Source organism: Sciurus vulgaris, assembly GCF_902686455.1.
Source record: "Sciurus vulgaris genome assembly, chromosome: 2".
NCBI classification, from domain to species: Eukaryota; Metazoa; Chordata; class Mammalia; order Rodentia; family Sciuridae; genus Sciurus; species Sciurus vulgaris.
Window position 1 is genome coordinate 92,001,450 of NC_136462.1, and position 24,903 is coordinate 92,026,352.

At 46.2% G+C, this 24,903-nt stretch overlaps 2 protein-coding genes across 12 annotated transcripts in view; one reads left to right on the forward strand and one right to left on the reverse strand.

Moving 5' to 3' along the window:
* Nucleotides 1-10,860, forward strand: part of STARD9 (StAR related lipid transfer domain containing 9) — a 139,214-nt gene extending 128,354 nt beyond the window's left edge. For 4 of the 5 annotated variants that reach the window (XM_079127718.1, XM_079127719.1, XM_079127720.1 and 1 more), the window contains 7 exons: nucleotides 6,208-6,319; nucleotides 6,501-6,610; nucleotides 6,839-6,903; nucleotides 7,082-7,284; nucleotides 7,531-7,628; nucleotides 7,793-7,951; nucleotides 8,379-10,860. In XM_079127718.1, the coding sequence (XP_078983844.1) occupies nucleotides 6,208-6,319; nucleotides 6,501-6,610; nucleotides 6,839-6,903; nucleotides 7,082-7,284; nucleotides 7,531-7,628; nucleotides 7,793-7,951; nucleotides 8,379-8,480 (849 nt within the window). In that variant the 3' untranslated portion in view covers nucleotides 8,481-10,860. The remainder of the gene's footprint in view (nucleotides 1-6,207; nucleotides 6,320-6,500; nucleotides 6,611-6,838; nucleotides 6,904-7,081; nucleotides 7,285-7,530; nucleotides 7,629-7,792; nucleotides 7,952-8,378) is intronic. The other variant, XM_079127722.1, reaches the window with a different exon arrangement.
* A 143-nt stretch (nucleotides 10,861-11,003) lies between these two features.
* Nucleotides 11,004-24,678, reverse strand: CDAN1 (codanin 1). 7 transcript variants are annotated; one of them, XM_079127770.1, is made up of 28 exons: nucleotides 24,575-24,678; nucleotides 23,858-24,345; nucleotides 23,423-23,626; nucleotides 23,056-23,225; nucleotides 22,810-22,923; nucleotides 22,654-22,732; nucleotides 22,141-22,261; nucleotides 21,844-21,953; nucleotides 21,169-21,258; nucleotides 20,453-20,528; nucleotides 19,622-19,827; nucleotides 19,196-19,316; nucleotides 18,918-19,064; nucleotides 18,595-18,761; nucleotides 18,168-18,255; nucleotides 17,840-17,929; nucleotides 17,591-17,645; nucleotides 17,249-17,382; nucleotides 17,064-17,167; nucleotides 16,334-16,492; nucleotides 15,914-15,977; nucleotides 15,656-15,734; nucleotides 15,323-15,471; nucleotides 14,092-14,199; nucleotides 13,902-13,965; nucleotides 13,588-13,769; nucleotides 12,400-12,507; nucleotides 11,004-11,776 (listed from the first exon to the last, which is right to left on the reverse strand). In XM_079127770.1, the coding sequence occupies exons 1-28, from the start codon at nucleotides 24,662-24,664 to the stop codon at nucleotides 11,651-11,653; spliced, it is 3,693 nt and encodes a 1,230-aa protein (XP_078983896.1). In that variant the 5' UTR covers nucleotides 24,665-24,678; the 3' UTR covers nucleotides 11,004-11,650. The 7 variants fall into 7 exon arrangements, 4 of the variants coding, with proteins under 4 accessions (XP_078983896.1, XP_078983895.1, XP_078983897.1 ...); XM_079127769.1 differs by having other exon boundaries at nucleotides 23,423-23,629; XR_013761935.1 differs by having other exon boundaries at nucleotides 11,647-11,776; nucleotides 11,939-12,507; nucleotides 23,423-23,629.
* Nucleotides 24,679-24,903: the final 225 nt, after the last annotated feature.

The following is a 24,903-nucleotide window of genomic DNA, read 5'->3' on the forward strand; positions in this document are numbered from 1 at the left end:
TTGGATGGATCCTGATAAAAGTCTTTATACACACTGTTCTCTACCTTCCCCCACCCAGTGTATCCTGGAGTTTTTTCCTATTTGAGTATGTGGAGAACTTTCCAATTTTTTTTTTTCATTTCTGCCTATCACACCATTGTAGAAATGTGCTGTGATTATTTATTCTTCTAACTCGGGCTGTTTTCAGTATTTTGCTGTTATCAACAATGCTGCAGTGAATAACTTTGTGTCTGAATCATTTCATACAGGTGCAGATACATCTGTGGGATAAATTCCCATAAGTAGGCTTGTACAAAGAGTACATGCACTTGAAATTTTTTTTTTTTTGCCTTTGAAATTTTGATACCATTTGATAAAGTTTCCCTCTCAGATATAATTTACACTCCCATTAGCAAAGGGTAGGAATCCATTTCTCCCTGTTCTCTTATCAACATTTCCAATTCTTTTTCATTCATTGGTTTTGTTTTGTTTTCTTTGTATAACTCAGCATTGAGTGCAGGGCCCGAATGTATGCTAGGCAAGTAGTCTACCACTGAACTACATCCCCCAAACTCTTCTTTAAAACATTTTATTTTTGAGACAGCATATCCCTAAATTGCCAAGGTTGGCCTCCAACTTGCAATCCTTCTGCCTTAGCCTCTGGAGTAGCTGGGATTTTAGGTATGTGCCACTGTGCCCTGAAAATGTTTTTTGTTTTTTATTTTTTACCATAAAGAATAGTGTCTCATTTGTCTCATATAGGATCTCTTTTATTACACATCTGGTTTTTTGTTTTTGTTTTTTTTTTTTTTTTTTTGGTGGTGTTGGGGATTGAACCCAGGGCCTTGTGCTTCCAAGGCAAACACTCTACCAACTGAGCTATATCCCCAGCCCCTTAAACACCTATTTAAATATTTTTATTTTCTTTTTTCTGACCCTTTGTTTATGTCCTTTGCTCATTTCTGGTTTTTTCTTACCAGTTTTTGAGGGTTCTTTATACTAACAAGAATTAACCCTTTGCCTTATATGAATTACAAATTTGTTTTTCTCTGTGCCTCACTCTTGTATCAACTTTGCTTGTTTTGTTTGGGACCATTCAGAAAGATTTATTTATTGGCCAGATGTGGTGGCACACGCCTGTGATCCCAGCAACTCAGGAAGCTGAGGCAGGAGGATTGCAAGTTCAAAGTCAGCCTCAGCAATTTAGTGAGGTCCTAAGCAAATTAGTGAGACCCTGTCTCAAAAAATTAAAAGGGCTTGGGATGTGGCTCAGTGGATAAGAACCCCTGGGTTAAAGAAAAAAAAAAAGTGTTAAGAAAGATTTATTTGGGCTGAGTTGTGGCTCAGTGGTAGAGCACTTACTTGGCATGTGTGAGGCCCTGGATTCAATTCTCAGCACCACATATAAACAAATAAATAAAAGATCCATTGACAAAAAAAAAAAACAAAATATATATATATATATATATATATATATATATATAAAATAAAGCAATCTCAAAGTAGATTTAAGAAAAAGATTTATCAGCTTTCTTTTTGTAGTACTTAAGTTCTCAATAATAATTAGAAATACATTCTCCATTCCAAAGTTATAAAGAATTTCTGCTGTGGTCTTATTTTTCATATTTAAATCTTTGTTGCATTTGCAGTTATTTTCACGTATATTGTGAGGTGTGTGTATCCACCTTTATTCCTTCAGGAATATCCACTTGTTCCTGTAGTTAATTATTAGTTATTCATCTTGGTCTCACCAGTGCACAGTGTCCCTTTTCCCTGCACTAAGGCTTAGAATGAGCCTACTCTTTGATAGTACCAGTCCTTCTACCTCCCACATTGCCCTGAGCTTTTTCAGAATATTTTTTCTTGTCTATTTTCCATATGAAATTTAGGATCAGATTTTCTAGTTCAATTAAGAATTTATTAGTATTTTTATTAAAAAAAAACTGTTTTCATATTGGGGATTAACCCAAGGGATCTTTACCATTGAGCTTATAGCCCCAAACCTTTTTATATTTATTTTTTTAAATATAACAAGGCAGGCTCTCACTAAGTTGCTGAGGCTGACCTCAAATTTGCAATCCTGGGCTGGGGTTGTAGCTCAGTGGTAGAGTGCTTGCTTGGCATGTGTGAGGCACTGGGTTTGATTCTCAGTACCACATATAAATAAATAAATAAAATATAGATCCATCAACAACTAAAAAAAAATATTAAACAAAAAATCAACTTGCAATCCTTCTGCTTCAGCCTGGAGTTAGAGGCATGCCCTACCATGCCCAGCTTATTTTTATCTTTTTGAGACACAGGTACTAAACCCAGGGGCATTCTACTACTGAGTTATACCCACAGGCCTTTTTCACATTTTTGAGACAAGGTTCACTAAGTTGCCCAGGTTGACCTTCAACTTACAGACCTGCTCAGCCTCCTGAGTAGCCGTGGTTATAGGTGTGCACCAGTGCACCAGTGAAAGTTAATTCAGAAACCTTTTCATTATACCCCAAAAGAAACCCCATGCCACTCATTTCTCCCCAAACCCACCATCCCCCAGCCCTACGCAACCACTAATTTATTTCCTGTCTCTACAGTTTTGATTATTCTGGACATTTAATATAAATGTAATCATATGATGTTTGGTCCTTTTTCATTGGCTTCTTTCTCTTAGCATAATATTTTCAGCATTGTTAGTTTCCTAGAATCTCTAACAAATTAGTGTAAATGGGGTAGCTTAAAACAACAGAAATTTATCCTGTCATAAATTTGGAGGCTACAAGTTTGAAATCATGTTTAGCAACACTAGGCTCCCTCAGAAAACTCCTTGAAGGAGAATCTGTTCCATGCTTTTCTCTGAGCTTCTGGTGGTCACCAGCAATTCTTGCAGCTGCATCCTTACAATCTCTGCCTGTTTTCACATGTTGTTCTCTGTGTGTGTATGTGTGTGTGTCTCCCTTGTTTTTTCACATGACTTTCTTATGTTGTCAATCATTGGATTTAGGGCCCACTCTAATCCAGGAGTATCTCAACTTCATCTCCAAAAACCCTATTTCTGAATAAGGTCATATTCATAGATACTGGGGTTTGAACTTCAGCATATCTTTTACTGGAGACTAATTCCGCCCAAAACAAGGATGCATTCATGTTGTAGCATATATCAAAAATTCATTCTTTTTTCTGGCCAAATAATCTTCATTGTATGAATAGACCACATTTTATTTATCAGTTTATCATTTGATAGACATTAAGGTTGTGTCTGTCAATTTGGCCACTTAAGAATAAGGCTACTGTGAACATTTCTGTGGAAGTTTTTCTTTTTTTTTTTTTTGAAGATTTAATGCTTTATTTCTGTTGGTGGTAAATCAAAACATGCTTTAGCAATAGTGTTAGTTTAATTTTTTTTAAATCAACATTTTTTTCAATTTCTTCTGGGTTTGAATCCTGGATCACAGAACTGCCAGACTATTTTTCATAGTGCCTGCACCATATGTATTCCATCAGCAGTATCTGAGCAGTGTATTTCTCTACATTTCATTAACATTTGGTATACTGTCTGTCCTCTATTCATAGGTTATACATCTGCAGATTTAACCAACCACATGTTGAAAACATTTTTTAAAAATGTTATGTTATTGATGTGTACCAGGCCTAAAATGTTTATATCTATACTGAACACATACAGACTTTTCTTCTTGTCATTATTCCCTACAATTATTTACATACTACTTACATGGCATTAGGTGTTAAAAATAACAGAGATTATTTAAAGTATTTGGGAAGATGCAGAGTGTTTGCATGGATTATATGCAAATATTGTATTTCAGTGACTTAGACATCCTCAGATTTGGTATCCTTAGGAGGTCCTGGAACCTGTCCCTTGCAGAAGCTAAGGGATAACTGGTTTTGGTTGTAGCCATCCTAGTGGATTTTAAGTGGTACTACATGGTTTTAGTTGCATTTCCCTGAGACCATTACATGGATCTTCTTTGGAGATAATGTCTATTCAGGTCTTTTGCCCATTTTTTAAATTGTAATTTTGTCTTTATTATTGAGTTCTTTATATATTCTAGTAAAAGTCCTTCATCAGATATAATTTACAAAACTTTCTCCCATTATGGGTATTTGTGTGTTGTCTTTTCAGTTCGCTTTAAAGCACAAAGTGGGTGTTTTTTTTTTTTTTTTTTTTTTTTTTTTTTTGGTTTTTTTTTTTTGGTTTTTTTGGTACCAGAGATTGAACCCAGGGTACTCTACTGCTGAACTGTATCCATTTTTATTTTCTATTTTCAGACAGGGTCTTATTAAGTTGCTGACATAGAACTTGAGATCCTCCTTCCTCAGCCTCTCAAGTTGCTAGGATCACAGGTGTGAGCCACCATGCCCAGCTGATAAATATCTCCATAGTGTATCAACTAATATTCTCAAATGATACTGTATCATAGTTCCTACCTATATACCTACAGTCCCTGCTATACTCTGCTTAACAGTATTATAAAGGTTCATTAGTCTTTACTAATATTATAGTATTTTAGTTATATAGTTATATTCTCATGTCTGAGATTGTCAGATTTTTTTTTTTTTTTTTTTTTTTTTTGGTGACTATATATATCCTATATTCATTTCTCTATTGGGTTGTCGGGCCTTTTGGTTTTGGTGGCTCTTCTGCATATTAAGAAAATTACCCAAAAAAAAAAAAAAAAAAAAAAGAAAAGAAAATTATCCTTTGTCATTTGAGCTGCCAGTTTTTTTCCAATTGTTTGTTTTTCAAGATATTAATTTTTGGACTGGGGGTGTAGCCCAGTGGTATAGTACTTGCCTAGCATGTATTGAGGTCCTTGGTTCAATCCCCCTGCCCATATATTTATGTGCAAAATTTTTGCCTGATTTAGAAAGGAATTTCCCTCTCTATGAATTTTTTAAGTTATATTTTCTTATAATAATGTTATACTTCCACACCCCCAATATATCTTCAATCCACAAAGTATAAAGGATTTATTTTGGCATGACCTATGGAATAGGTCTCTGATATAAATCTTATTTTCAAATGGCTATCCAGTTGCCTCGGTAATATTTATTAATTAGTTCATGATTATATTTGGAAGTCATCAGTACAAAATTAGAAATAGACAAAATCACCAGGGAATATATTATAGAATAGGAAAATCAGGACTTGACCTGAATTTTGAAAGAATCCCACAATATCAATTTATTGTTGAGAAGAACAAGTCAATAAAAGAAAGTGGAAAGTAGCATAGAGAGGTTGGAAGCTGAAGCCTGAATCAGAGCTTGCTATGAGAGATGCAGGAAGATGGGGCAGGGACACATGGATAGCATGGGCCTTGATGATTATTGTTTGAAGGAGTGATGGGAGCAAATGCTAGCTTAGGGAAGGTGCTGCAGAAGAAAGTGAGAGGTGGGAGATGGCAAAGGAAATAATTGTTTCAGGAAGCTTATGTGTGAAGAGTGGGGGAGAATTTTTTTGTATGCTAAAGTACTAATAAGAAGTATCCAGTGAAGAGGGAGAAGTGGAGGCAAGTGGATAGAGAGATGATTAGTAGTAAAAGGTTCCTGAGAGGGTGGCATGAGGTCTAAACCTGAGGCAGAAGGGATGGAGGTGAGGAAAGAGGTAGAACTTTCTTTGTTCACTTCCTGTTGTCTTCAAAGTAGCAGTAGGTTAGGAAGCAATGATAGAATTAACATAAAGGATGCCTGAGAGATCCAACAGAGATCAGGGACTGTGTCACAGAGGAGCTGGCTGAGGTGAAGGTGTTTTTGTCCTATTGCAGATATAGAGGATCATCCCCACTGATTCCAGATTAGGAGCTTTGGCTTAGCTGGGGCTAGGGGCCAAGGTTCAACTTTTCAGAGCACATTGCTTTTCTTTCCCATCCCACCTTCTACTAACCCCCTCCAGCCATGGCCCTACTCCTGTTGCCAGTGCTGCAGAGGGGCCTCCCACCCGCTGACCCCAGGTTGGCTGGCTGGCAGAGGGTTCTCAGGCCCTATTTGTCATCTCCCTGTTGGAACCCTCCTGCAAGTAGCCTGTAAGCCTGTGGGCGAGGAGAGATTGTCCCTGGATTGATTTGTGTTGCTATTGTGGGTATCCAGGCTCTTGTAATCCCAGTAGGGAAGATTTTTTTTTTCCCTTTATAATGGAACCATCATGGTGGAAGCTGTTAGGTTCACTTCACAGGAGATTATTCTATGCCTGCTGTCTGGTCCTGAGTGTCCTCTGTTCTGCAGGGGGACTCAAACTTGCCTGATTCCAGAGACACCTGGATAGGGGATGGGCAGGCCCATTCTGCAGTGAGGAACCTGTATCTGGCTAGATCGGCCTGGAAGAACTCAGCTTACAGTGAGTGGCAGGGAGGGTTGGGCAAAGATATCTGCCTGGTCCTGGGGCTTATGCCTACTCTATCATAGAAAGTCACTGGCCCGAGACTGAGTCCAGTGTCTCCACCCCTGCTGGAGAGCTGTATCTGTCATAAGACCCTGATGTTCTATGCCTTCCCAGAGCCTCCATCTCTTTATTGTAGGCTGTAGAGCCTCCCTGGGCAGTTCCTGTTGTTTTCCATCCAGCCCATCCAGCTTCTCCTCCTCCTACCAGGATCTGGCCAAACACATGGTAGACACTTCCATGGCTGACGTGAGTAATCACTCCCACTCCTCCCTATCATTGCTTTAGCCAGACCTCTGCTGGGTGGGGAGGAAGAGGAAAAGAGCTGGGCAGATGAGGGCCACCAACGCTTGTAGACTTCTTCAGTGGCTCTCCATCTTGAATGATGTATATATATTAAACATGGATCAGAAAGTGGAACCTAGGGGCTGGGGTGTACTTTTCCTACTAATTTGGGTATGGCCACTGTGTCCCCAGGTAATGGCTGCTTGTTCAAATAATCTACACAACCTCTTCAGCCACCAGGCAACAGCTGGCTGGAAGTAAGTCCCTTTGCAGTGCCTTGGTCCTAACCCTGTTATCCTGCTTGGCTTCTCTTCACCTTCCGTTTCTCTACCCTGGCTTCTGGAATCTCTCACCCCCTAAGTTCCTCCTTTGTGCCTTGGGAACCCTCTTTTAAAAAAAAAATTCTTCCTCTTTCCAATCCTTGGTGTCCCCCAGCTATCAGGGTGAGGAGCAGGAGGTGCACCTTTACTACAAGGAGTTTTCTTCTACTCGGCATGGCTTCTTAGGGGCAGGTGTGGTGTCCCAGCCACTATCTCACGTATGGGCAGCTGTGAGTGACCCTACCCTGTGGCCCCTGTATCACAAGCCCATTCAGACAGCAAGGCTACATCAGCGGGTGACCAACAGCATCAGCCTAGGTGAGCTTGAGGGAGGGAAGTTCCCATGGGGCCTGGTTTCTGGTATGTCCTATGGGCTCTGGCCAAGAGACAGAGGCAGAGGATTGGAGTCAGCCCTGTTGAGAGGCCAGATACTCAAGCCTACTTCCAGACTGCTTAGCCATGTTGGTGTCAAGTCATAGGATGAAGGAGAGGCTCCTGGTCCAGGGAGGACTTGGGACTAGGTCTGTCCATGGGCCTCCTGACTCTTGCTTACCCCCACTCCAGTGTACTTGGTATGCGATACCACCCTGTGTGCACTGAAGCAGCCACGGGATTTCTGTTGTGTCTGCGTGGAAGCCAAAGAGGTGCCTGCCCTGCTGGTGGTAATTTATGGGAATTGGTTCCTATGGGGGGATGAGGGCAAATTGAGGCTGGGACCAGGACATGGGTGGCTTGAAGGCAGGCCCAGTGTTGACTTCCACTATACTAACTACACTTGAGCCTGTCCTTGTTTTGTCCTCATTACATAACATCTCTCTGTCTGCAGGGGCACCTGTCTGTCATGGCAGTTCAGTCTGTATATGACACATCCATGCCAAGACCCAACAGAAAAATGGTCCGAGGGGAGATACTGCCCAGTGCCTGGATCCTGCAGCCTATCACCATGGAAGGGAAAGAAATTACCAGAGTCATCTACTTGGCCCAGGTGATACAGCCCTTGCAGCCAGCCTTTTGCGAACACCTTGGGACCTTTCTGTCTAGCTGTGGCCAGGCCCATTGCCCTAAGAGTTGGAGCTTCAGGAACTCTTGGGTTCAAAGTAAAAGAGTCAGTGGAGAATCAGAGAGGAAGGAATGAGTGTTGTCAGCTGAAGTTGCTAGTACCAGGGATCTAGTAGTAACTTAACATCTTGTGGTTATCCCCAGGGTCCTTAGAAGATATACAAATCATTGAAAGGTAAAAGCAGCAGCCTCAGCAGAGCAGAATCACTGTTCACAGATTTTTTTTCACCTCCACTCCCATTTGGATTTGAGCTCTATCAGTGAGAGGTGAAGAGCAGAGCCCAGGGGTCATAGACACCAAGCCAGTGGAGTCTCCAGCTATGTACCTTCAACTCTTCCCTTTCTGCTTTCAGGTAGAACTAGGTGCACCAGGCTTCCCACCTCATCTCCTGAGCTCCTTCATCAAGCAGCAACCACTGGTTGTGGCCAGGCTAGCTTCCTTCCTTGGTAGTTAGCATCACACCAGTGATATGGTGCTGCTGAGATGCAGGCCAGGATGCTGCAGAGGTGCTGTGGCTGCTCCTCCTTACTGTCAGCAACCTGAGGTGAAACAAAGCTGAGGCTACCTGCAGTGGCAGACCACATAGATGGCACTAGCCCAGGGTTGCCAGTAAAGCCCTGACAGTACTCAAGTCACCTCTGCAGAACAAGAAGCCTGAGCTCCTGGCCCTGACTGTCCAGACAGAATGAAGCTCAACTCACCTTTTGGATTTCTCACCTTTATTTCTTGTTTCTGGGACTATGGCACACGGGCCACTCAAGGACCAGAATTGGGCATAATCAGCAGAGCTGGGGACTGCAGTGCTTTGGCAAGATGCCTTCTTAGTTTGGCCCAGCTCTCAGGCTGGTGGGAAGCAAGCAGCCACTGGCCAAGACTCCACTCTGGAGCTGCCTCCAGCATTCAGCTCCACTGTGTAGAATATTACAAAGGACCAGAACAGAAAAAAGGTTTAAAAAATCAGCTGCACAAATAAGAAACAGATTCAGAATCTTTTCTCAAATTTTTGCAAAATACTATTCATGTTTCTTCCCCCCTCCCCTTCCTAGGAGAAGATATTTGGATTTTTGCCTGAGTCAGGAGTGTTGAGCACTGCTGCTACAGAGCACTTTAGAGTTCAAGAAAATGGGAGAGCACTGTAGACACAGGTTGGACAGATATCAGGTTGGGGTGTGGGGCCTGGCCCTTTGAGAACTGGTGGTGGGTAGGGGTAGCCAGATGACAAGGCAAGAGGGATTTCAATGAGATTAAAAATTGACCTCTGAAGATGGAAGAGAAATCAACTGGTAGAGGAGGTAAGTGGTGAGTCTTGAGCTACTGCTCTGGCCCTACCTATTCGGAAATGGGATGAAGGATGGATTCAGTTTTCTTGGAACTTAGCTTGGCTGAACTTAAGCTCTGAAGATTCTGTATGTTTACCTAGAGGTGACAGGGATGAGAGAAATTCCCATCTTTAGTTCTGTTGCCCCAAGTCTTTAGTAAAAAGGGGTAATCGTATGGGGATTGAGATGTTAAAAGGGTAAATTTCTGTACAATGCAGCAAAGATTTTTTTTTTTTTTCCTAAAAAAATTTGCAGGGCTTCCTTTTTCTCTTACCTCAGATTAAGTTATTTATATATTGTTTTTATAATGCTTTTAAACTTATTTTTCTGGTTTTTTTTAACAGCGGATATATCTAGCACCCTATTTATGTATTCCCCTTTTCCTAAGACTGTTGACCAAAAAAGGTCAGAACATTTGTAAATTAAAAGCCCCATGTGGGGCTAGGCACAGTGGCACACACCTGTAACCCAGCAACCTGGGAGGCTGAGGCAGGAGGATCGCAATGCCAGCCTCACCAACTTAGTGAGACCATCTTTTAAAAAAAAATAAAAAAATAAAAATCCCACATGGGAGGCATGGTTCAGTGGTAGAGCATTGCCTAGTGTGGACAAGGCCCTGGACTTGATCTCCAGCACCAAAAATCAAAACCACCTTTTCAAATTCCCAGGCACTCAGAAGACTAGACTTCCCAGTGGCTTGGGAGGCTGAGGCAAGGCCCTAAGCAACTTATCAAAAGCCTGTCTCAAAAAAGTGCTGGGGCTGTGGCTTAGTGGTTAAGTGACCCTGGTCCTGAAGAATTAAAAAAAAAAAAAAAAAAGAAAGAGAGAGAGAGAGTGGATTTAAAGGATTACAAAAATAAAAGCCTTTGAAAATGAAGAGATTAGGAAAAGAGGTTCAGATGAAGAAACTTTAAAGGAGTGAATAGGATGAGCTGAGGGGAGGGGAAAGGCATAGGCTGACTAGGTAAATAATATTGGGGAGAAGTAGGACTGAGAAACAATCCATTTTTCAACTGTGTTGATGTGACTTTCCTGTTTTGTACATGGGGATCCCTCTAGGCCCAGAGAATCTTACAGTTTCTTGGGTTTGAGACCTTTTTGACAGCTATGAATTTTTCCCTTAAGAAATGCTGGTTGCACACATAAGATTTTGCAAGCCACTTAGCAAGAACTAAGTCCCCTGTCCTTTCCCCAGAAGAGCCTGAGTGTTACTTTCCAAACAGAAAAACAATGAATTTTATAGGAATGAACTTAATGCATATTATCAAATATGCATGATATCAAATGCATATTATCAAATATGCATTTATCAAGATGTGGTCTTGATAATTATAATCCAGTAAGACGGCTTGTGCTCTGAGATATCTCAGCCAAATCAGACACTATAGCCCTAACAAAACAAGCATCACAAAAGATGGCCTCATGTGGTTCAGCAGGAACATCTTGTGAGTAGAGCCTGCACTTTGCCCTAAACTTTCCTTCCATAAATGAGGGAGTTGCACAGAAGTTGATACTGCTGGCAGTAAGTTTCTAGACAATGTCAGGACTGGGCTGTCCACCTGGAGTTATTTAGAGGAAGGCAGACCTAAGCCATAATCATAACTCCCAATTCAAGGCCCACCCACCAAAGGGGAAAAACAGGCAAGAACAGCCGTCAAGCCTTTGTTAAAAGAAAACAGTTTATTTTTTAAACTGTCAATGTGCTGCCCTGTGCTTGGTCCCCAAACTGACCAGGTCTGAAGTGTTACTATCTGCACAAGGGTGAAGTCCAAGGTAATGCCAGGTTTCTGTTGGGTAAGTCCTACCTAATCTGCTGTGCATATTTAAAATGGCAGTCCAGCTCCTGGTGGTAAGAAAATGTCAACTCCCAAGATCCATGTTTTAACTTTCCTAAACAAGTTAGAAGTCATTGGACTCTGTCATGATTTCCCAGAACCACCGAGTTTTAACAGATCTGGGATAGCAGCAAGTGAGGTTTGAATCCTGTATTGACCAGCACACACTCATTTCATTTAGCATCCAAGTGGCAAATGTCAGCTCTTCAGCTCCAGGATTAGAGCCTCCCAGCTTTTCCACCTTCATGTTGAATCAGGTGACTGCTCCTTCCTCTAGATTCGGATGGCAAGCCTGCAGTCTGTGGGATGCCCAGTAGCGACATACTTCTCACCTGAGCAGGAAATCTGATCACAGACGCAGCTACTCCCACCCCAGCAAGGGCTGCTGAGTGCTCTTGGGTCTCCACCTGAGGCACAGGCAGGATTCCAGGGTTCTGGTGACATGCCCAAGGCAGGGCCACTTCCTAGCCCTAGCTCTGGGCCAGCACTGTCCCCCTGTTTGGCTGCACAAGTTCACAAGCTCTCCGCTGAGGTTCTGGCATGTGGGGCTCAGCTAGGAACAGGTTAAACAGTGTTGCTAGTTCTTCAGAGAAGTCCTGCAATATGTAGAAAGGTGACAGAAAAGGCAGACATGGAATTCTGGACACATCCACCCTTTCTAAAGATTAGTCTGTAGCTAATTGGTGAGTAGACAACAATCTGGTTTATTATTCCCCAACTGTCCTCTCTACTGAAATGAGTATGAAACTTTGTCTTACTAGTATTTTGGGAGGTTTAAATTATTGCAGGAAAATTGAACTCTGATAGGCTGAGGCTTTACCATCTGTTGAGCACACAGCTCAATGGATGTTTCATCTTGAAATTATCAGTCCTGTTTTAAGGATGAAAAAACTAATTACTTTGTGCCAAATCACAAAAACATTAAGTAGTAGCTGAGATTGAAGTCCAGGTTACTCTGATTATAAAGACCTATGTATACTGTACCATCCTGCTTTCTACCTGCCTGCTTTCCACTTCCCTTTCTCATGACAAGTCCCTCATACAGTGGCCACTCAGATCTGAAGGAGGTCAACTACAACAGCCACTCCTCAATGATAGGGTTGTCCTGAAGACACCTGACAAAAATCCACTTAGCTTTGGTTCCATCACTTGCCCATTTCAGGACAAAAGGGGTATATGACACCTGACCTCTTCAAGACAAGGGACGAGAACTTCTTACCCCAGGCCACTGGGCCTTGTGAAGGCTGCCTAGGCAGGCTTCTATCTCCATCCGTCCCATCAGACCTTTCTCTACCAGCTCTCGGAGCAAGAACAGCAGCAGGTCCCACTGCAAAACATACCACAGGCAAGCTCAGCATTGCAAGGACTGCATAGTTACCCTCACTGGTATAGACTGAAATCCAAAGGGCAGAGCTGCTGAGAAGTGGAGACTTGAGACAAGTACAGGGAGTCCCATTTCAACATAGAAGAGGAATGAGAGGATAAAGGAAACAAACATTCCACAGTATTTATCCTAAAGAAAGTCAGCATACAATAGCAATGCATGCACACATTTATAGCATCACAACAGCCAAACTATGGAGCCGACCTCGGTGTCCATCAATGGATGAAGGGATAAAGAAAATGTGATATACACAATGGTGTTTTATTCAACCATAAAAAAGAATGTAATTAGGCCAGTTGCAGGAAAATGGATGGAACCTGAGAATGTTACATTAAGTAAAATAAGCCAAACTCTAAAAAGTCAAGGGTATTTTTTTTTTTTTCCTCATGGAAGCTAGAGGAAAAAGGTCAGTGGGATCGGAGGAATCTCATGAAAATCAAAAGGAGATAAGTAAAGGGACCAGGAGGAGGGAAAGAGGAAATAAAGGGGAATGATATTGGCCAAATTAAATTGTTATATTGTATGCATGTACAAATATGGAACAGTGAATCCCACCATTCTGTACGACCGTAACACACCAATAAAAAAATACAGAAGCAGCATGCACTAGGCCCTGGGCTTAATCCCCAGCACCACATATACACAAGAAAAGGAAAGTAGCTCTTAAGTTTGGGATGAGGGTGGTGAACATTAAGAATATGATCACAGGGCTGGGGGTGTAGCTTAGTGGCAGAGCACTTGCCTAGGATGCATAAGGCCCTGGGTTCATTCCCCAGTGCCCTCCAAACAAAGTAAGACTACAGAGGGCTCAGAAGCCTTCCTACTCCCACCAGGCCCAATGGCACACTCCTGTAATCCCAGCAACTCAGAAGACTGAGGCAGGAGGACTGCAAGTTGGAGGCCAGCCTCAGCAATTTAGTAAGACCCTGTCTCAAAAGGACTGGGGATATAGCTAAAGCACCCCAGGGTTCAATCCTCAGTACAAAAAGGAAAGGCTTTCCCACCTCCCTATTACTGACTCACCTCCCTTGGCCGAGTATCTGCCAAAAGCCCCACATTTCTTGGGCTCAGTAGCAGCTGCAGTGGAACTGGACCCTGGAAGTCATCTTTCCAAAGGGAAAGCAGCATGTGCAGAAGCCTTCGAGCCTGCCCTCGCTCCAGCCTGTGCTGTGGCGGAGGCCCTAGGACAGGGATCTGGTCTGCAACTATGGGACATGATGGAAGCCAAATTTTAAAAAACTGGAGGCAGAAAACAGCTACGTAGTTCTAATTCTGCTTATACTCTCTAAGTTTGGGGGGATATAGCAAGAGAGGGGTTTGACAGAAAGGAACCATACCCAGGAGGGAAGCTAATTCCACAGAGCACTTTGCCAGATGCTGCTCAGCAGGTGGGCACAGGAACTGAGGGAAAAGGAAGGGAAACATCAGCATCATCCTTACTGCTGTGAAGACTATCCCTGGGACAGTGTGGCTCCATTTATAAGGCAACAGAAGAGCACCTTTCATGTAGCACATTCCATGTCTCACCTGACGGCACCGTAGTGTCTGGCCCAGCTGGCCTAGGAGCTGCTCCAGGTGCTCTGGGGAAACACCCTCATCAGGGTCTCGGGGCCCAGCAGCCAGGGAGAGCACATCCTGCAGAGAGCAGAATAAGACCTCATGCCAGGCTGGGACTAGGCTGCCAGAGAATTTGGATTGGGGTGGGGACCAGCCAGTAGAGTGAAGCAGAAGGAAAAGGAAAATCTGGTCCCAGGGGCATGAGGCATCTGGACCAAGATATCCCTAGAGCTGGGGTTCAGGCAGGACAACACAGCTAGGAAAAGCAGCCATGTGGGTAACCCAAGAGGGAACAGATGAAGCAGGTAAGCCAAAGGACAATGTGCTGCCACAGAGCTTAAGAGATATCATTCAACATGGGTCAAAACTATCTAACCACTCCCAGGGGCATCTTCCAGCACTTAGGGAAACTGTCCTATGAGATACACAGTCTGAATATTTTCTAACCCTCATGCTTCTCTGTCCCGTCTTCTCAGGCAATTGAGGTTTCAATACAAAAATCTCCATACTGATAACCAATATCTAGTGGTCATGTCTTTTCCTTTCTCCCGTATCTACTCTCCATTGTTGGGCAGTTTCCTTATCCTTATTCCATATCTTTATCCCTTGACCAGGGCCAGATAGTAAATACATTAGGTATGCATGTCATAAGATCTCTCTACTCTGCTGTGTTAGCCAAAAGCAGCCATGGATAGTTGGTAAACAAATGGATGTAAATAAAAAACTTTATTTGCAAAACTAAATGGCAGGCACAATATGGCCCATGGACTGTTTCCTGACCCTCACTCTAGAAAGTCTCTGAATTATTCAGATCAAGTAAGGAGAACAGTTTATTCTTACTGCCTGTAACTAAACAAACATTACGACCCACATAGAAGAACAGTACTGAATTGATATCCACAGCCATTTACCAGCTGTTCCTCCTACAATATAAATTTAGTCAAAAATTTATAATATAAATTTAGTCAAAAATTTTAGATCTTCCTTCTTGCCCTTTTGGGTGATTCAGGTACCAAAGAAAAACCATTTGATTCAGCTCTGCCCTACCTAATTCTATTCAGTAGTGAATGAAACAAACTAGACAGGTAACACAGAAAGCTTCTATACAGAAATCCTGGAGCTGATGTGAGAAAGGAAAGACACCAGGAACAGAGCAAGGAAAGGGAATGGGGAAGCCAAAGGGAATAGGGTAGCTGTGTACTTTTATCTCGGAGATGAGGTGGGAGGGGAGGGGAGCATGGTGCTCACAAGCGCGGGAGCAGCCCCTCCGCTCCCCCCGGGCAGCCGGTTCAGGACCCTGGGCTCGAAGTGTGCGACTCACAGCCGCTTTCACCTCCCTCCTAATCAGCGCTACAGGGCAGAGGGAGAACAGAAACAGGGTTACAGGAGCACTCCACACAGGCTCCCCATGCCAACCCATACCCTTCAGTTTCCAGCTCATTGGCTATGAGTTTCATCTCCCCAAAACTGCCCAGCACCCTGCCAATCCACCTTTCCAAATTTGATTAGCTCCCCTGCCTTTCTCAGACCTAACCTGTAATGTTGGCCGACAGCCACGCACAGGCTTTGTCTGTTGCAAGCCCCACGGCAATGTTCTCTGCACTGCTTAGAACCTGTGACAGAAGAACTACAGAGTCAGGACAGAGAACACTTGGGTGCAATGATGGATACCAGAGTTCAGGACTAATTCCCCACCCTACAGCAGCTGCACAACAGCTACAGGTGTACACTCGTGCATGCATACACAAACACAACCACTGGCCTGCTAGCTCCAGGCCTTGTTCCTACGTACAGCTGCTGGGGTTTCCTCTGGAAGCAGTGCCCGCACAGCCCCAGGGCTCTTCCTTTGGCAGAACCTGAAATATGGATTTCAGTGAAGTCTATGTATTTAGCCTGAGCACAACCCAAATGCTCTAAGCCACTGACACATGGGAGGTTCTACCTCAGAAGGAAGCTCTGTCTGAACCCTACCCTGCCCCAGATGCTGGAAGAAGGAAAAACCAACCATCAGCCCTACAGCATTACATGCTCTCTCAATTCAACATCTGAACTTTGTGACCAAAGATATGAGCCTACAGAGAAGGGTGAAAAGGAACAGAAAATGGGAGGATAGAATAAAGGGTATGAATGTGAAAGAGCAGAGAGAACAGAAAGACAAAAGCTAAGAGGAGAGTGGAGGAGATGTAAGTCCAAATAGATCGGTATTTCTTACTCCCGCCCCTGGGTCAATGCCTGGGTCCCATGGGGACACAGCTGAGAACACAAGATCTCCAACAACTGGGCTGGATCTCCCCCTTCCTGTCCCTGTGTCACCCGATGCTCCTGAAGAAGTGACTCTGCCTGGCGCACCAGATCTGCCACCAACGTCGCCCTGCAGCAGGGACAGAGGGGTTTGGGGTAGTTGGAAGGGATGAGTAGGAAAGGGGCTGTAAATTCAAGGAAATTTGGTCAGAACTACCTTCAAAGAATGTTAGCAAATTTTAGCCTCCCCTTCCTCCCCGCCCCCCACAGCTGACTTTCCTCAGTTTGACAAAAAGCCATTAAAAGGGGCCAGGCATGGTGGCCTATAATTCCAAAGACTCAGGAGATTGAGGTAGAAAGATCCAAGTTCAAGGTCAGCCTGGGCAACTTAACAATACCCTATCTCAAAATAAAAATAAAAAGGACTAGGGATGTAGCTCAGTGGTAGAGCCCCTGCATTTGACCCCCAGTTACCACCAAAAAAAAAAAAAAAGTTAACAGGGGGCTGGGGTATACTCAGTGGTAGAGCACTTCCTTAATGTGCACAAGGCCCAGGGTTGGATCCCCAGCAAAACACACACACACACACACACACACGTGCGCACACGCATACACTCATGAGCACTAAAGAAAAGAAAAAAGGGAATTAAAAGGGGACAAATGGTAAGAGATTGAGAATAGGACCTGCAACCCACTCTTACTTGATGTGTTTGACACAGTTTGATCCAATTCTCTCTGCCACAAACTCCACGGTCCTGCGCAGGGAAGGTGGCTGGTTGTGGAAAAAGGCCTGGGCGAGCTGTGCCTGGGGAAGGAGGGAGCAGCTCCATGAGGGCTTCCTTCTGCCTCCACCACTGGGCAGCCTCTGCCCTCTCCCTACCCTTACCTGCAGGCCCTGGCTGGTCTGGGGAGGCTGGGCTCCCAGGCCAGTGGTGGTGGTGGGGGTGATTTTCCTCACGAAGCCCCCACTCCGTCCACTGCTGCCTGAAACCCATGAAGCGAGCAGTTTCCGGAGCTCTCCTGCATCAGGAAAGTCTAAGGTTTTAGTTTCAGAGTCCCCCTCACCCCCCCAAGAAGGCAGGACTATAAGTACTTGTGGGGTAAAGAGATGGCACCTAGAGAGCCTCATGAAAGACCACAGCATTGAGGAATTAGGCCAATGGGGTATCTGACAGGTAGTCTTAAAGGGACACAGGCCAAGGACTGTTAAGGGGGATGGGATGCTCACCGATGTAGGGGCAGCAGGTGTAGAGCAGCTGCTGATCCACCACAGGCACACTGTCCTGGGGGAGAATAGGCCAGGGCTGGGAGGGCAGGCGGGCAGGTATCCTTTCCTCCCCAGCATGCCCAGAATTGCAACAATCAGGAGAAGTATCTAAGGGTTGAATCTACCCTGGTCTGCCTTCTGCTGGGTCCTCCCAAACACACTGCTTTATGTCTGGGGCTCCCACGTCTCTGGCTATACTCCAACACTCACCAAGCCATGCTCTGAAGCTGCTATGTCCACCTCAAATGCATCCACTTGACACTCTTCCAGAAAGAATAAGTCCTCAGGGACTGTGGGAATCTGGCAAGAGAACAAGGCAGCCAAAACTCCACCCAGCACTTCTGAGACTCACCACACCTCTGACCTCACAGGGCCAAGAGTGAGGTACCAGGGCCAAGGGGTCCTCCTCTAAAGGCAATGCCCATGCCTCTCAGAACCTTCATCTCTTGGGCCCCACCTTGCTCATACTCCAGTGCTCTTCTCCCCATCTCTACCACAGTAGCCACCATCCCCTCACCTGGACCCTCACTCTGCCCACCTGGAAGAGCCAGCCTAGGACAGCAAGCAGGAGCAGCTTGTTTAGGAAACACATCTCCCCTTCATTGTCCTGAGATAAGACCAAGCTCCTAAAAGGTAAATGGAGAGTGTGAATAGAATTCATGCAGAGGGATGGAATGGAGTAATGGAAAGCTTTCACTGGGAAGGTGGTTCTCAAAAGCAGACATAAAACGTACTGCTGTCATGCAGGCAATCAGGGTTGCCTTGGTGTCCCCTGCCTTGTATGTATTCCCTCTTGGCTAGGCCACAGGAGATAGAAAAGGGCCAAGAGAGGGTAAACAATCGCCCAGTCTGTGGGTCGACCTCTGCCCTTCCTCCAAAGCTCAGTTATAGCTGTGGAACCACACATGAAGTTCACTGTTTGGTCCTCTTTATAAATAGTAGAGCCTTAGCCTTGTTCTACTCACCGATGTACATGCAGCAGGAGAGTGAAGATGCTTCGGTAATAGTCCAGCAAGGGGACAATGTGATCAGCAAAGGAAAGGAACTCCACCAGCCAGGGCACAGTGAGCACTGCCCGGCGGGCCCTTAGCCCCTGTTGCAGCAGAGCTCGCACATCCAGGACAGGAGGAACCTGGGAGAGCCAGGCTCAGTCAGTGACTGGCCCCTGAAAGACCTGGATGATACCCTCTACCTGCCAGGTTTCCAGAATAGCTAAGGAAACCAGTCAACCTCTGTGTCCTGCTGGTCCTCCCAGCTCCCTCCTTTCCAGGTTCGCCCAGTCATTCACCTGGCTCCTGAGGGCCAGAATGGAGTCCTGAAGCTCACGGGTTGGGGGTGGTTCAGGCCCCCGGTATGGCAAGAAAGCCACAAAGCCCAGAAATTTAGCCAAAAGTCTCAGGCTAAGAAGCACCACAGCAAATTGCCTCCGTTCACCCTGCATGGCACCAAGGGAATAAAAGGTCCTAAGTATAAGGCTTCTAGAACAGTTACAAATCTGTTCTCTTTGAATATACCCCTTCCCTCACAAGTCAGACCCTGTTTATTTCCCTTGTTCTGCTTTCTAACCTGCCAGTCTACATCTGACTCTCCATCTTCATCACCAGGCTCATGTTGAGGCAGGGCAAGGCCATTAAGTTCCCGTATCTTCAAGCTCAGACTATCCATGAGATGCTGATTAAACTGGAAACTGGGGGGCAGGTTGGGGAGCACCAAAAAACAAAAACGAAAGAAAAGAAAAAAAAGCACTAGGGGTGCAGGAAGAACTAGAATTGAGAGGAGGTACCCCATACAGAAAAGATTTACATGATAGATGGTGAGGCGGAGGAATAATGAAATTACCTAGATGGGTGAAAAAATGAAAAATGAAATGAAGTTAGAAAGTGTGAGCTGAAAGGAGCCAGAGATCACTTAGTCCTACCCTGTAATGTTCCAGGCAAAGGAGAGAAAGTGATTTGCCCTGACCCTCTTCCTGAAAGACACAGGAGACCTTACCTGCTGGCACTCAGGATGAAGTCCCTGAAGAAGCCTTGACAGCCTGGGAAGGTAGGGGGTGGACAGGGCCCCCCACTGCTCTGAGGAGCCAAAAGTCGTTCCTGTAATCGCCGCAGCCGGCCCAGTTTGTCAGCTCCCAGCATACTCAACACATCCGGGGCCTCACCCAAGACAGTGCCGCCAGTACCACCGGGGCTCTGACACATCTGAGGTGATGGAAAGGAATGAAATTGGAAACCAGTAAGTGAAAATGGACTGAACAAAATAAGCACAAAGTAATGAGTAATGAACATTTATGAAATGCCAACTCCATATCAGGTGCTTTGGACAGTTTATGAGGGAGAAATGATACCCCTACTCTAAAGGTGAAGAAACTAAAATTGCAAGGTTAACCATGTGCCACAGTTGGATCTGAAGAGACTTGACTACTAAGTTCAGCTTTCTACCACAGCACCAATCAAGAAAAAAGAGGTAACATTTGAGGCCCACCTGGGCAACTTAGTGAGACCCTGTCTCAAGATAAACAAAAAAAAGGGATAGGGACATAGCTTAGTAGTAGAACAGTCCTGGGTTCAATCCCCAGTACCACTCCCCCCCCAACACACAAGAGGAAGTAGTAGATCAGGGAAGGGCACAAGGTGCAGGGCAAAAGGTGTGGGAAATAGGATACAGGACACATCAGAGAGCATTGTTTTTTCTCTGCCACCTGAATTTAACTGCTACCCAAGGACTAATTGGCTGTCCACACTGTCCAGAGTGCTATCCTTTACTTGGCTGCCTACAATAAATACCTGCAGTTTGCTGTAGATTAATCTCTTGACATGGTATTACCTGGAGAAGTTGTTTTTGGAAAAGCCGAACAAAGTGGCTATGGCTGCAGGCTGCAGACAGTTGACCCATCATGGCTCTGAGGAATAAGAGGCAGGTGTGTGGGAAGGAGGTAAAGAGGGACAAAGATCTGAGCAAGCAAGCCAATCCTTGGGCTTTTCAGCTGTTTACCAGGGACTTGAACAGACATTTTCCAGAGCTGGCCTGCATAGGGGCATGGGAGAAGGTAAAGGACACTCCCCTCAGCACCAAGATCCCTCAAGACTAAAGACACACTTAACCAAACAAGAAATGCCACCTCTTAAATCTTCAGGTCACACTAAGTGCCAATGAACTTTAAGACCAATGTGGATGAGAGATATGTGGACAGAAAATACTCATTCCACAGCCTAGTCATCTATCCATGCAAAATTATCAGACTTGCCCAAATTAGAGGTGGAAGTCTAGCCAATGACTTCACCCAAAATTCAAGCAACCTGGATTATGAGCTTTGCACTTTCCCATTTGCCATTACAGAACAAGTGCAAGGCACTTCTGAGTGGAAGTGGCTGAAAGAAATCCCTTTTGAGTAGAGTCATAGTTGTTAATAACTGGAGACAAAGGAGGAGAAAAGAAAATAGCTTTGGGCTGGAAGGAGTGGTGGAAAGCCTTCTTCCAATCAGCTCATCACTGAGCCGCTGTCAGAAGAAAGACAAAGGGACCAGCATCTGAGTACCCACCTGATCCTACTGCCCAAGCCCTTCTCAAAATCCCAGCCAGGCTCCTCATGACGATCTTCCCACTCTCGAAGCACCTCATAGAACACATCCCTGACAGACACACAAGAATACCTGATCAGCTGCAGCACAGCCACCTCTAAATCCTTTCCAGTGAAGCATTCCCTGGCTTGAAAGACTGGGGACAGCCCTGTCCATGGTCCTTCCTTTAAGCTCCAAAGTTCTCTATGTTATGGTAATGTTATAGACACAGCAATAGCACATCATTGGCCTCACATACTTCCAGGGGCAGTGAAAGTGGATCCTGGCATACTCCTGTCTGAGAACCCTGAGACTCCAGTTATACATCTGTGAGAGAGGGCTGTCAAGCTCAAGGGTTCAAGTCCATGAGAATGAAAACAACTGGCCCTTACAATGGCTATCAAGAAGAACCTGGGGGTACTGACCTACCACTTGTTAGTGCCAGACTCCTACTTTCTATGAAAACAACATAGCTGCCTATTATTATTATTATTATTTTTTCTTTTTCTTTTTTGCAGTACTGGGGATCGAACTTAGGGCCTTGTGATTGCGAGGCAAGCACTCTACCAGCTGAGCTATCTCCCCAGCCCCCATAGCTGCCTATTATAAAGAAAATACTGCCTCATTCCCTTCCTCAATATTCCCTTTTCTTTTCACCTCTGTTTTTTAAAAGTATGAAAGGCTCGGTCACTGGAGAAGTTGGCACGATTGTCAGTTTCTGGCTGAAAGGAGACAGCTTGAGCAGAGGGTGGCATCGCCAGAGAGACCTAAAACATGGCAGAGACATTAGAAACTTTAAATAGCCTGTGGAAGTCATGCTCAGAAGCCTTTACCCCCTTATTGTTACCCAGAGTTAGCCCATATGACAAGTGTCATGAGCAGATTTCCTGAATTCATGAAAACTAGGAAGGGTCAGGTCCAAGTTAGTAGTCATCAAAGCTGGGGTCACACTACCTTGGCAACACTGCCCTCGTAAGCAGCTCGAAGGCGGCCTTGCAGAGCTGGTGAGAAGCACAGCAGTCGTTCATTCTCAGCCAGCAGCTTTAAGGTCCCTTTGTCCAAGGAGGAAAGAACCCTGCAGGGAGAAGAGCACAGATAACAGACTGAGACACAGTCTACAAATAGGAAGCAGGCACCCTACTAAAGTTTATCAGGAGCATGAAGCAGGGATGTAAGTCCAGAAATGTACAGCAGGGCCATGGATCAAGGACCAAACCAAGACAACAGAGGCAAAGGGCAAGGAAATTAAACTTTATGGAGTAGAGATCAAGAGAACAGGCCAGGAACATTAGGTATAAACCCAAAGGTCAGCTATCAAGTATACTAGATGCTTTTAGGGGACAAACTCAGTCTTTACACAACAATTACAGTTGGGATAAGGTCCAGGACCACTGTACCTGTTAAGCACAAGCATACAACCCAAGGGGCAAGAGAATCAGACAAACATTGAGAATAAGGGAAACTCACTGAAACTGGCGCTCCAAAACCTGCACTGCAAAGAACACACAATCATGTATGCTCTGGAATAGTGGACTTTCCAGGGAATCTAGAAAGATAGAACAAACTGTCAATTAAGAGCTGTCCCATCTGTAGACTGCATTTCTATAAAATGAAGTATCTTACCTAGGGCACCTTGACTCAGTTCAAGGTCACTGTTCTTGGCAGCCACCATCCTCCGGGCAGTAAGGAGCTGAAGGACGAAGAAAAGCTCCAAGAAGAGGTTTGGGACCAGGTTCTCTGGATATAAAAAGAAATCCCTTAGCATTGGCACAATTTGGAGCCAAGGGTCAGTTTTACGTGCCTCATTTAATTCTCTTATGCTGCAGTTCTACGAGTATCTCCACTGTAGTTCCCTTTACTCTCTCTCACCAGCAATGCATGAGGAGTAGACAAGGGCTACCAGCTCCAGGCGCTGGGGGGAAGACACTCTGGAAGGGTCAGCAGGTTCTGCAGTGAGGCTTCCTGTCCGGCTGGGGAGGGAAGATCCCAGTTCTGGGGTGGGACAGGCAGGTGTAGGTGACTGCTGCAGCTGTTTAGAACTATGGGGATAGAGAGATCTCATAAGCAGTCAGCCTGGCTTCCCATACACATTCACACTCAGATCCCTCCAAAGAAGACATGACAGCCAGAGAAACAAACCCAGAGTTCCCAAGAGGAAAATCAATTTCAAAAGGAAAAGCCCTGCAGATCTCCCACAGGGAGGAAGCTGACATCCCAGGGGGTGGCAAGGCCATACCGCTCCTTTCTAAGCATCTCCCGTTCCTCTTGCAGACTTCTGCACCCTGGGGGAAGGCCAAGGCCCCAAGGGCTAGTGTCCAGGGTTGAGGGTTGGGAACTGGGGACACAGCTGATTGGGGGTGAGGTGAAGCAGATCTTGGGCTTGGAGAGTGACCGCTCTTCGCTCACCGGAGTTGGGTTGATCCTGCGTGAAGGCTTCGTCCTGCTGAGAATAGCCACAGGTTTTTCTCAAAATTCTATCTTCAGATAACAACCCCCCCCACACACACACTCAACAGCTGGGCCTCTTGCAAAAAACAAAACAAAAAGCCCCTCACCATTGGTCATCTCGCTCCCAACCTTGTAACCATTCCCGAGCGCGCAGCCCTGATTTACAAACTTCCCTAGCAAAGGCTTCGCGCCACCCATCTTCTCAGTGAGGGCTGATTCTCACCCTGCAGGGCCGGGAGGAACCGAGCCTACGGGAGGGAACTCCTCCAGGTTGCTGAGGTTTGGTGGATCAGAGAGCGTGAGGCTGGGACTACTGGGGCTACCGGAGCCCCTAAGCCTCCGGCCTCCGGCCCAGGACAGACTATCCCCGACGACCCCCTCCTCCGGGACCCCGGGGGCACGGCCTCCTCTTTCGCGGGCCGGCCCCAGACCCCGCCTCCTGCCCCCGCGGCGGGTCAGAGGGGCCTCAGCGGCAGTGCTCGGGGTCTCAGTCGCAGGAAAAAGCTGGCTGCGCGGCCCGCGGCCGCCCCGCGGCGGGCCCCCCGGCCTCCCTGGCAAGGCTGCCGAAGCGCCTGGAGCCTTGGCGGGGGTTGGGGGGCCCTGCGGGAGGACGCGGCTACTCTGCTCCCTCAGGAAGTTCAGCAGGAACGGCACGAATTCCTTCCGTAGGGGCCGGAGTGAGTTCAGCACGGCCGCCTCCCCGGGGCTATCCTGAGGAAGAAGCAGAGGTCAAGGGGAAAGAGGATCAGCTGCCAGCCCAGGTCTGGGGCAGCTGGGGCCGCAGGGCGCGCCCAGGGTGGGTGGCCCGGGCAGCGGTACCCGGTCCGAGCGCACTTGGCCGGGGCTGGCAGCAAGGCACCTAAGGGAAGGGACTGGAGAGGCGGTATCTCCCGCGGGAAGCCGATTCTGGTCAGCCCTGGGGGCGTGACGGCGCTGTTACCTCCGAACTCTGGGTGCTGCGCGCGATCCACCGCACGGCTGCTGCGACCGACACCTCCTCTCGCAGCAGCGACTCCAAAACGGCCGCCATCCCGGTCGGGGCGCTCTCGGGCAACTGCGCAGGCGCCGGCGCGCCACGGGCGGCCTGCGGGGGGCGGGGCCGGCGGCGGGGAGCGACCGTTGGGCGGCAGGGCGCGGCGGGCGGGTCTTGCTCGGGCCTGCGGTCAAGGCGTCTACGGATCCGCGGAGCCAGCCACTGGCTGCACAGCCCGAGAGGGCCCTTGTCCTAACTACGCCGGCCGGAGCGGGTGACTCGTCGGGACTCGAGCT

Excerpts from the sequence above, each read along its gene's own strand:
- CDAN1 (XM_079127769.1), bottom strand. The coding sequence starts at position 24,664 with ATGGCGGCCGTTTTGGAGTCGCTGCTGCGAGAGGAGGTGTCGGTCGCA. Across the intron at positions 21,259-21,843 it reads CATACTTTTAAAAAACAGAG|GGATGTGTTCTATGAGGTGC; the intron begins GTGAAAAGAAAA and ends TGTGTCTGTCAG. Across the intron at positions 17,646-17,839 it reads CAGCTTCAGAGCATGGCTTG|GACAGTGTGCCTGTGGTGGA; the intron begins GTGAGTGTTGGA and ends ATTCTCCCCCAG.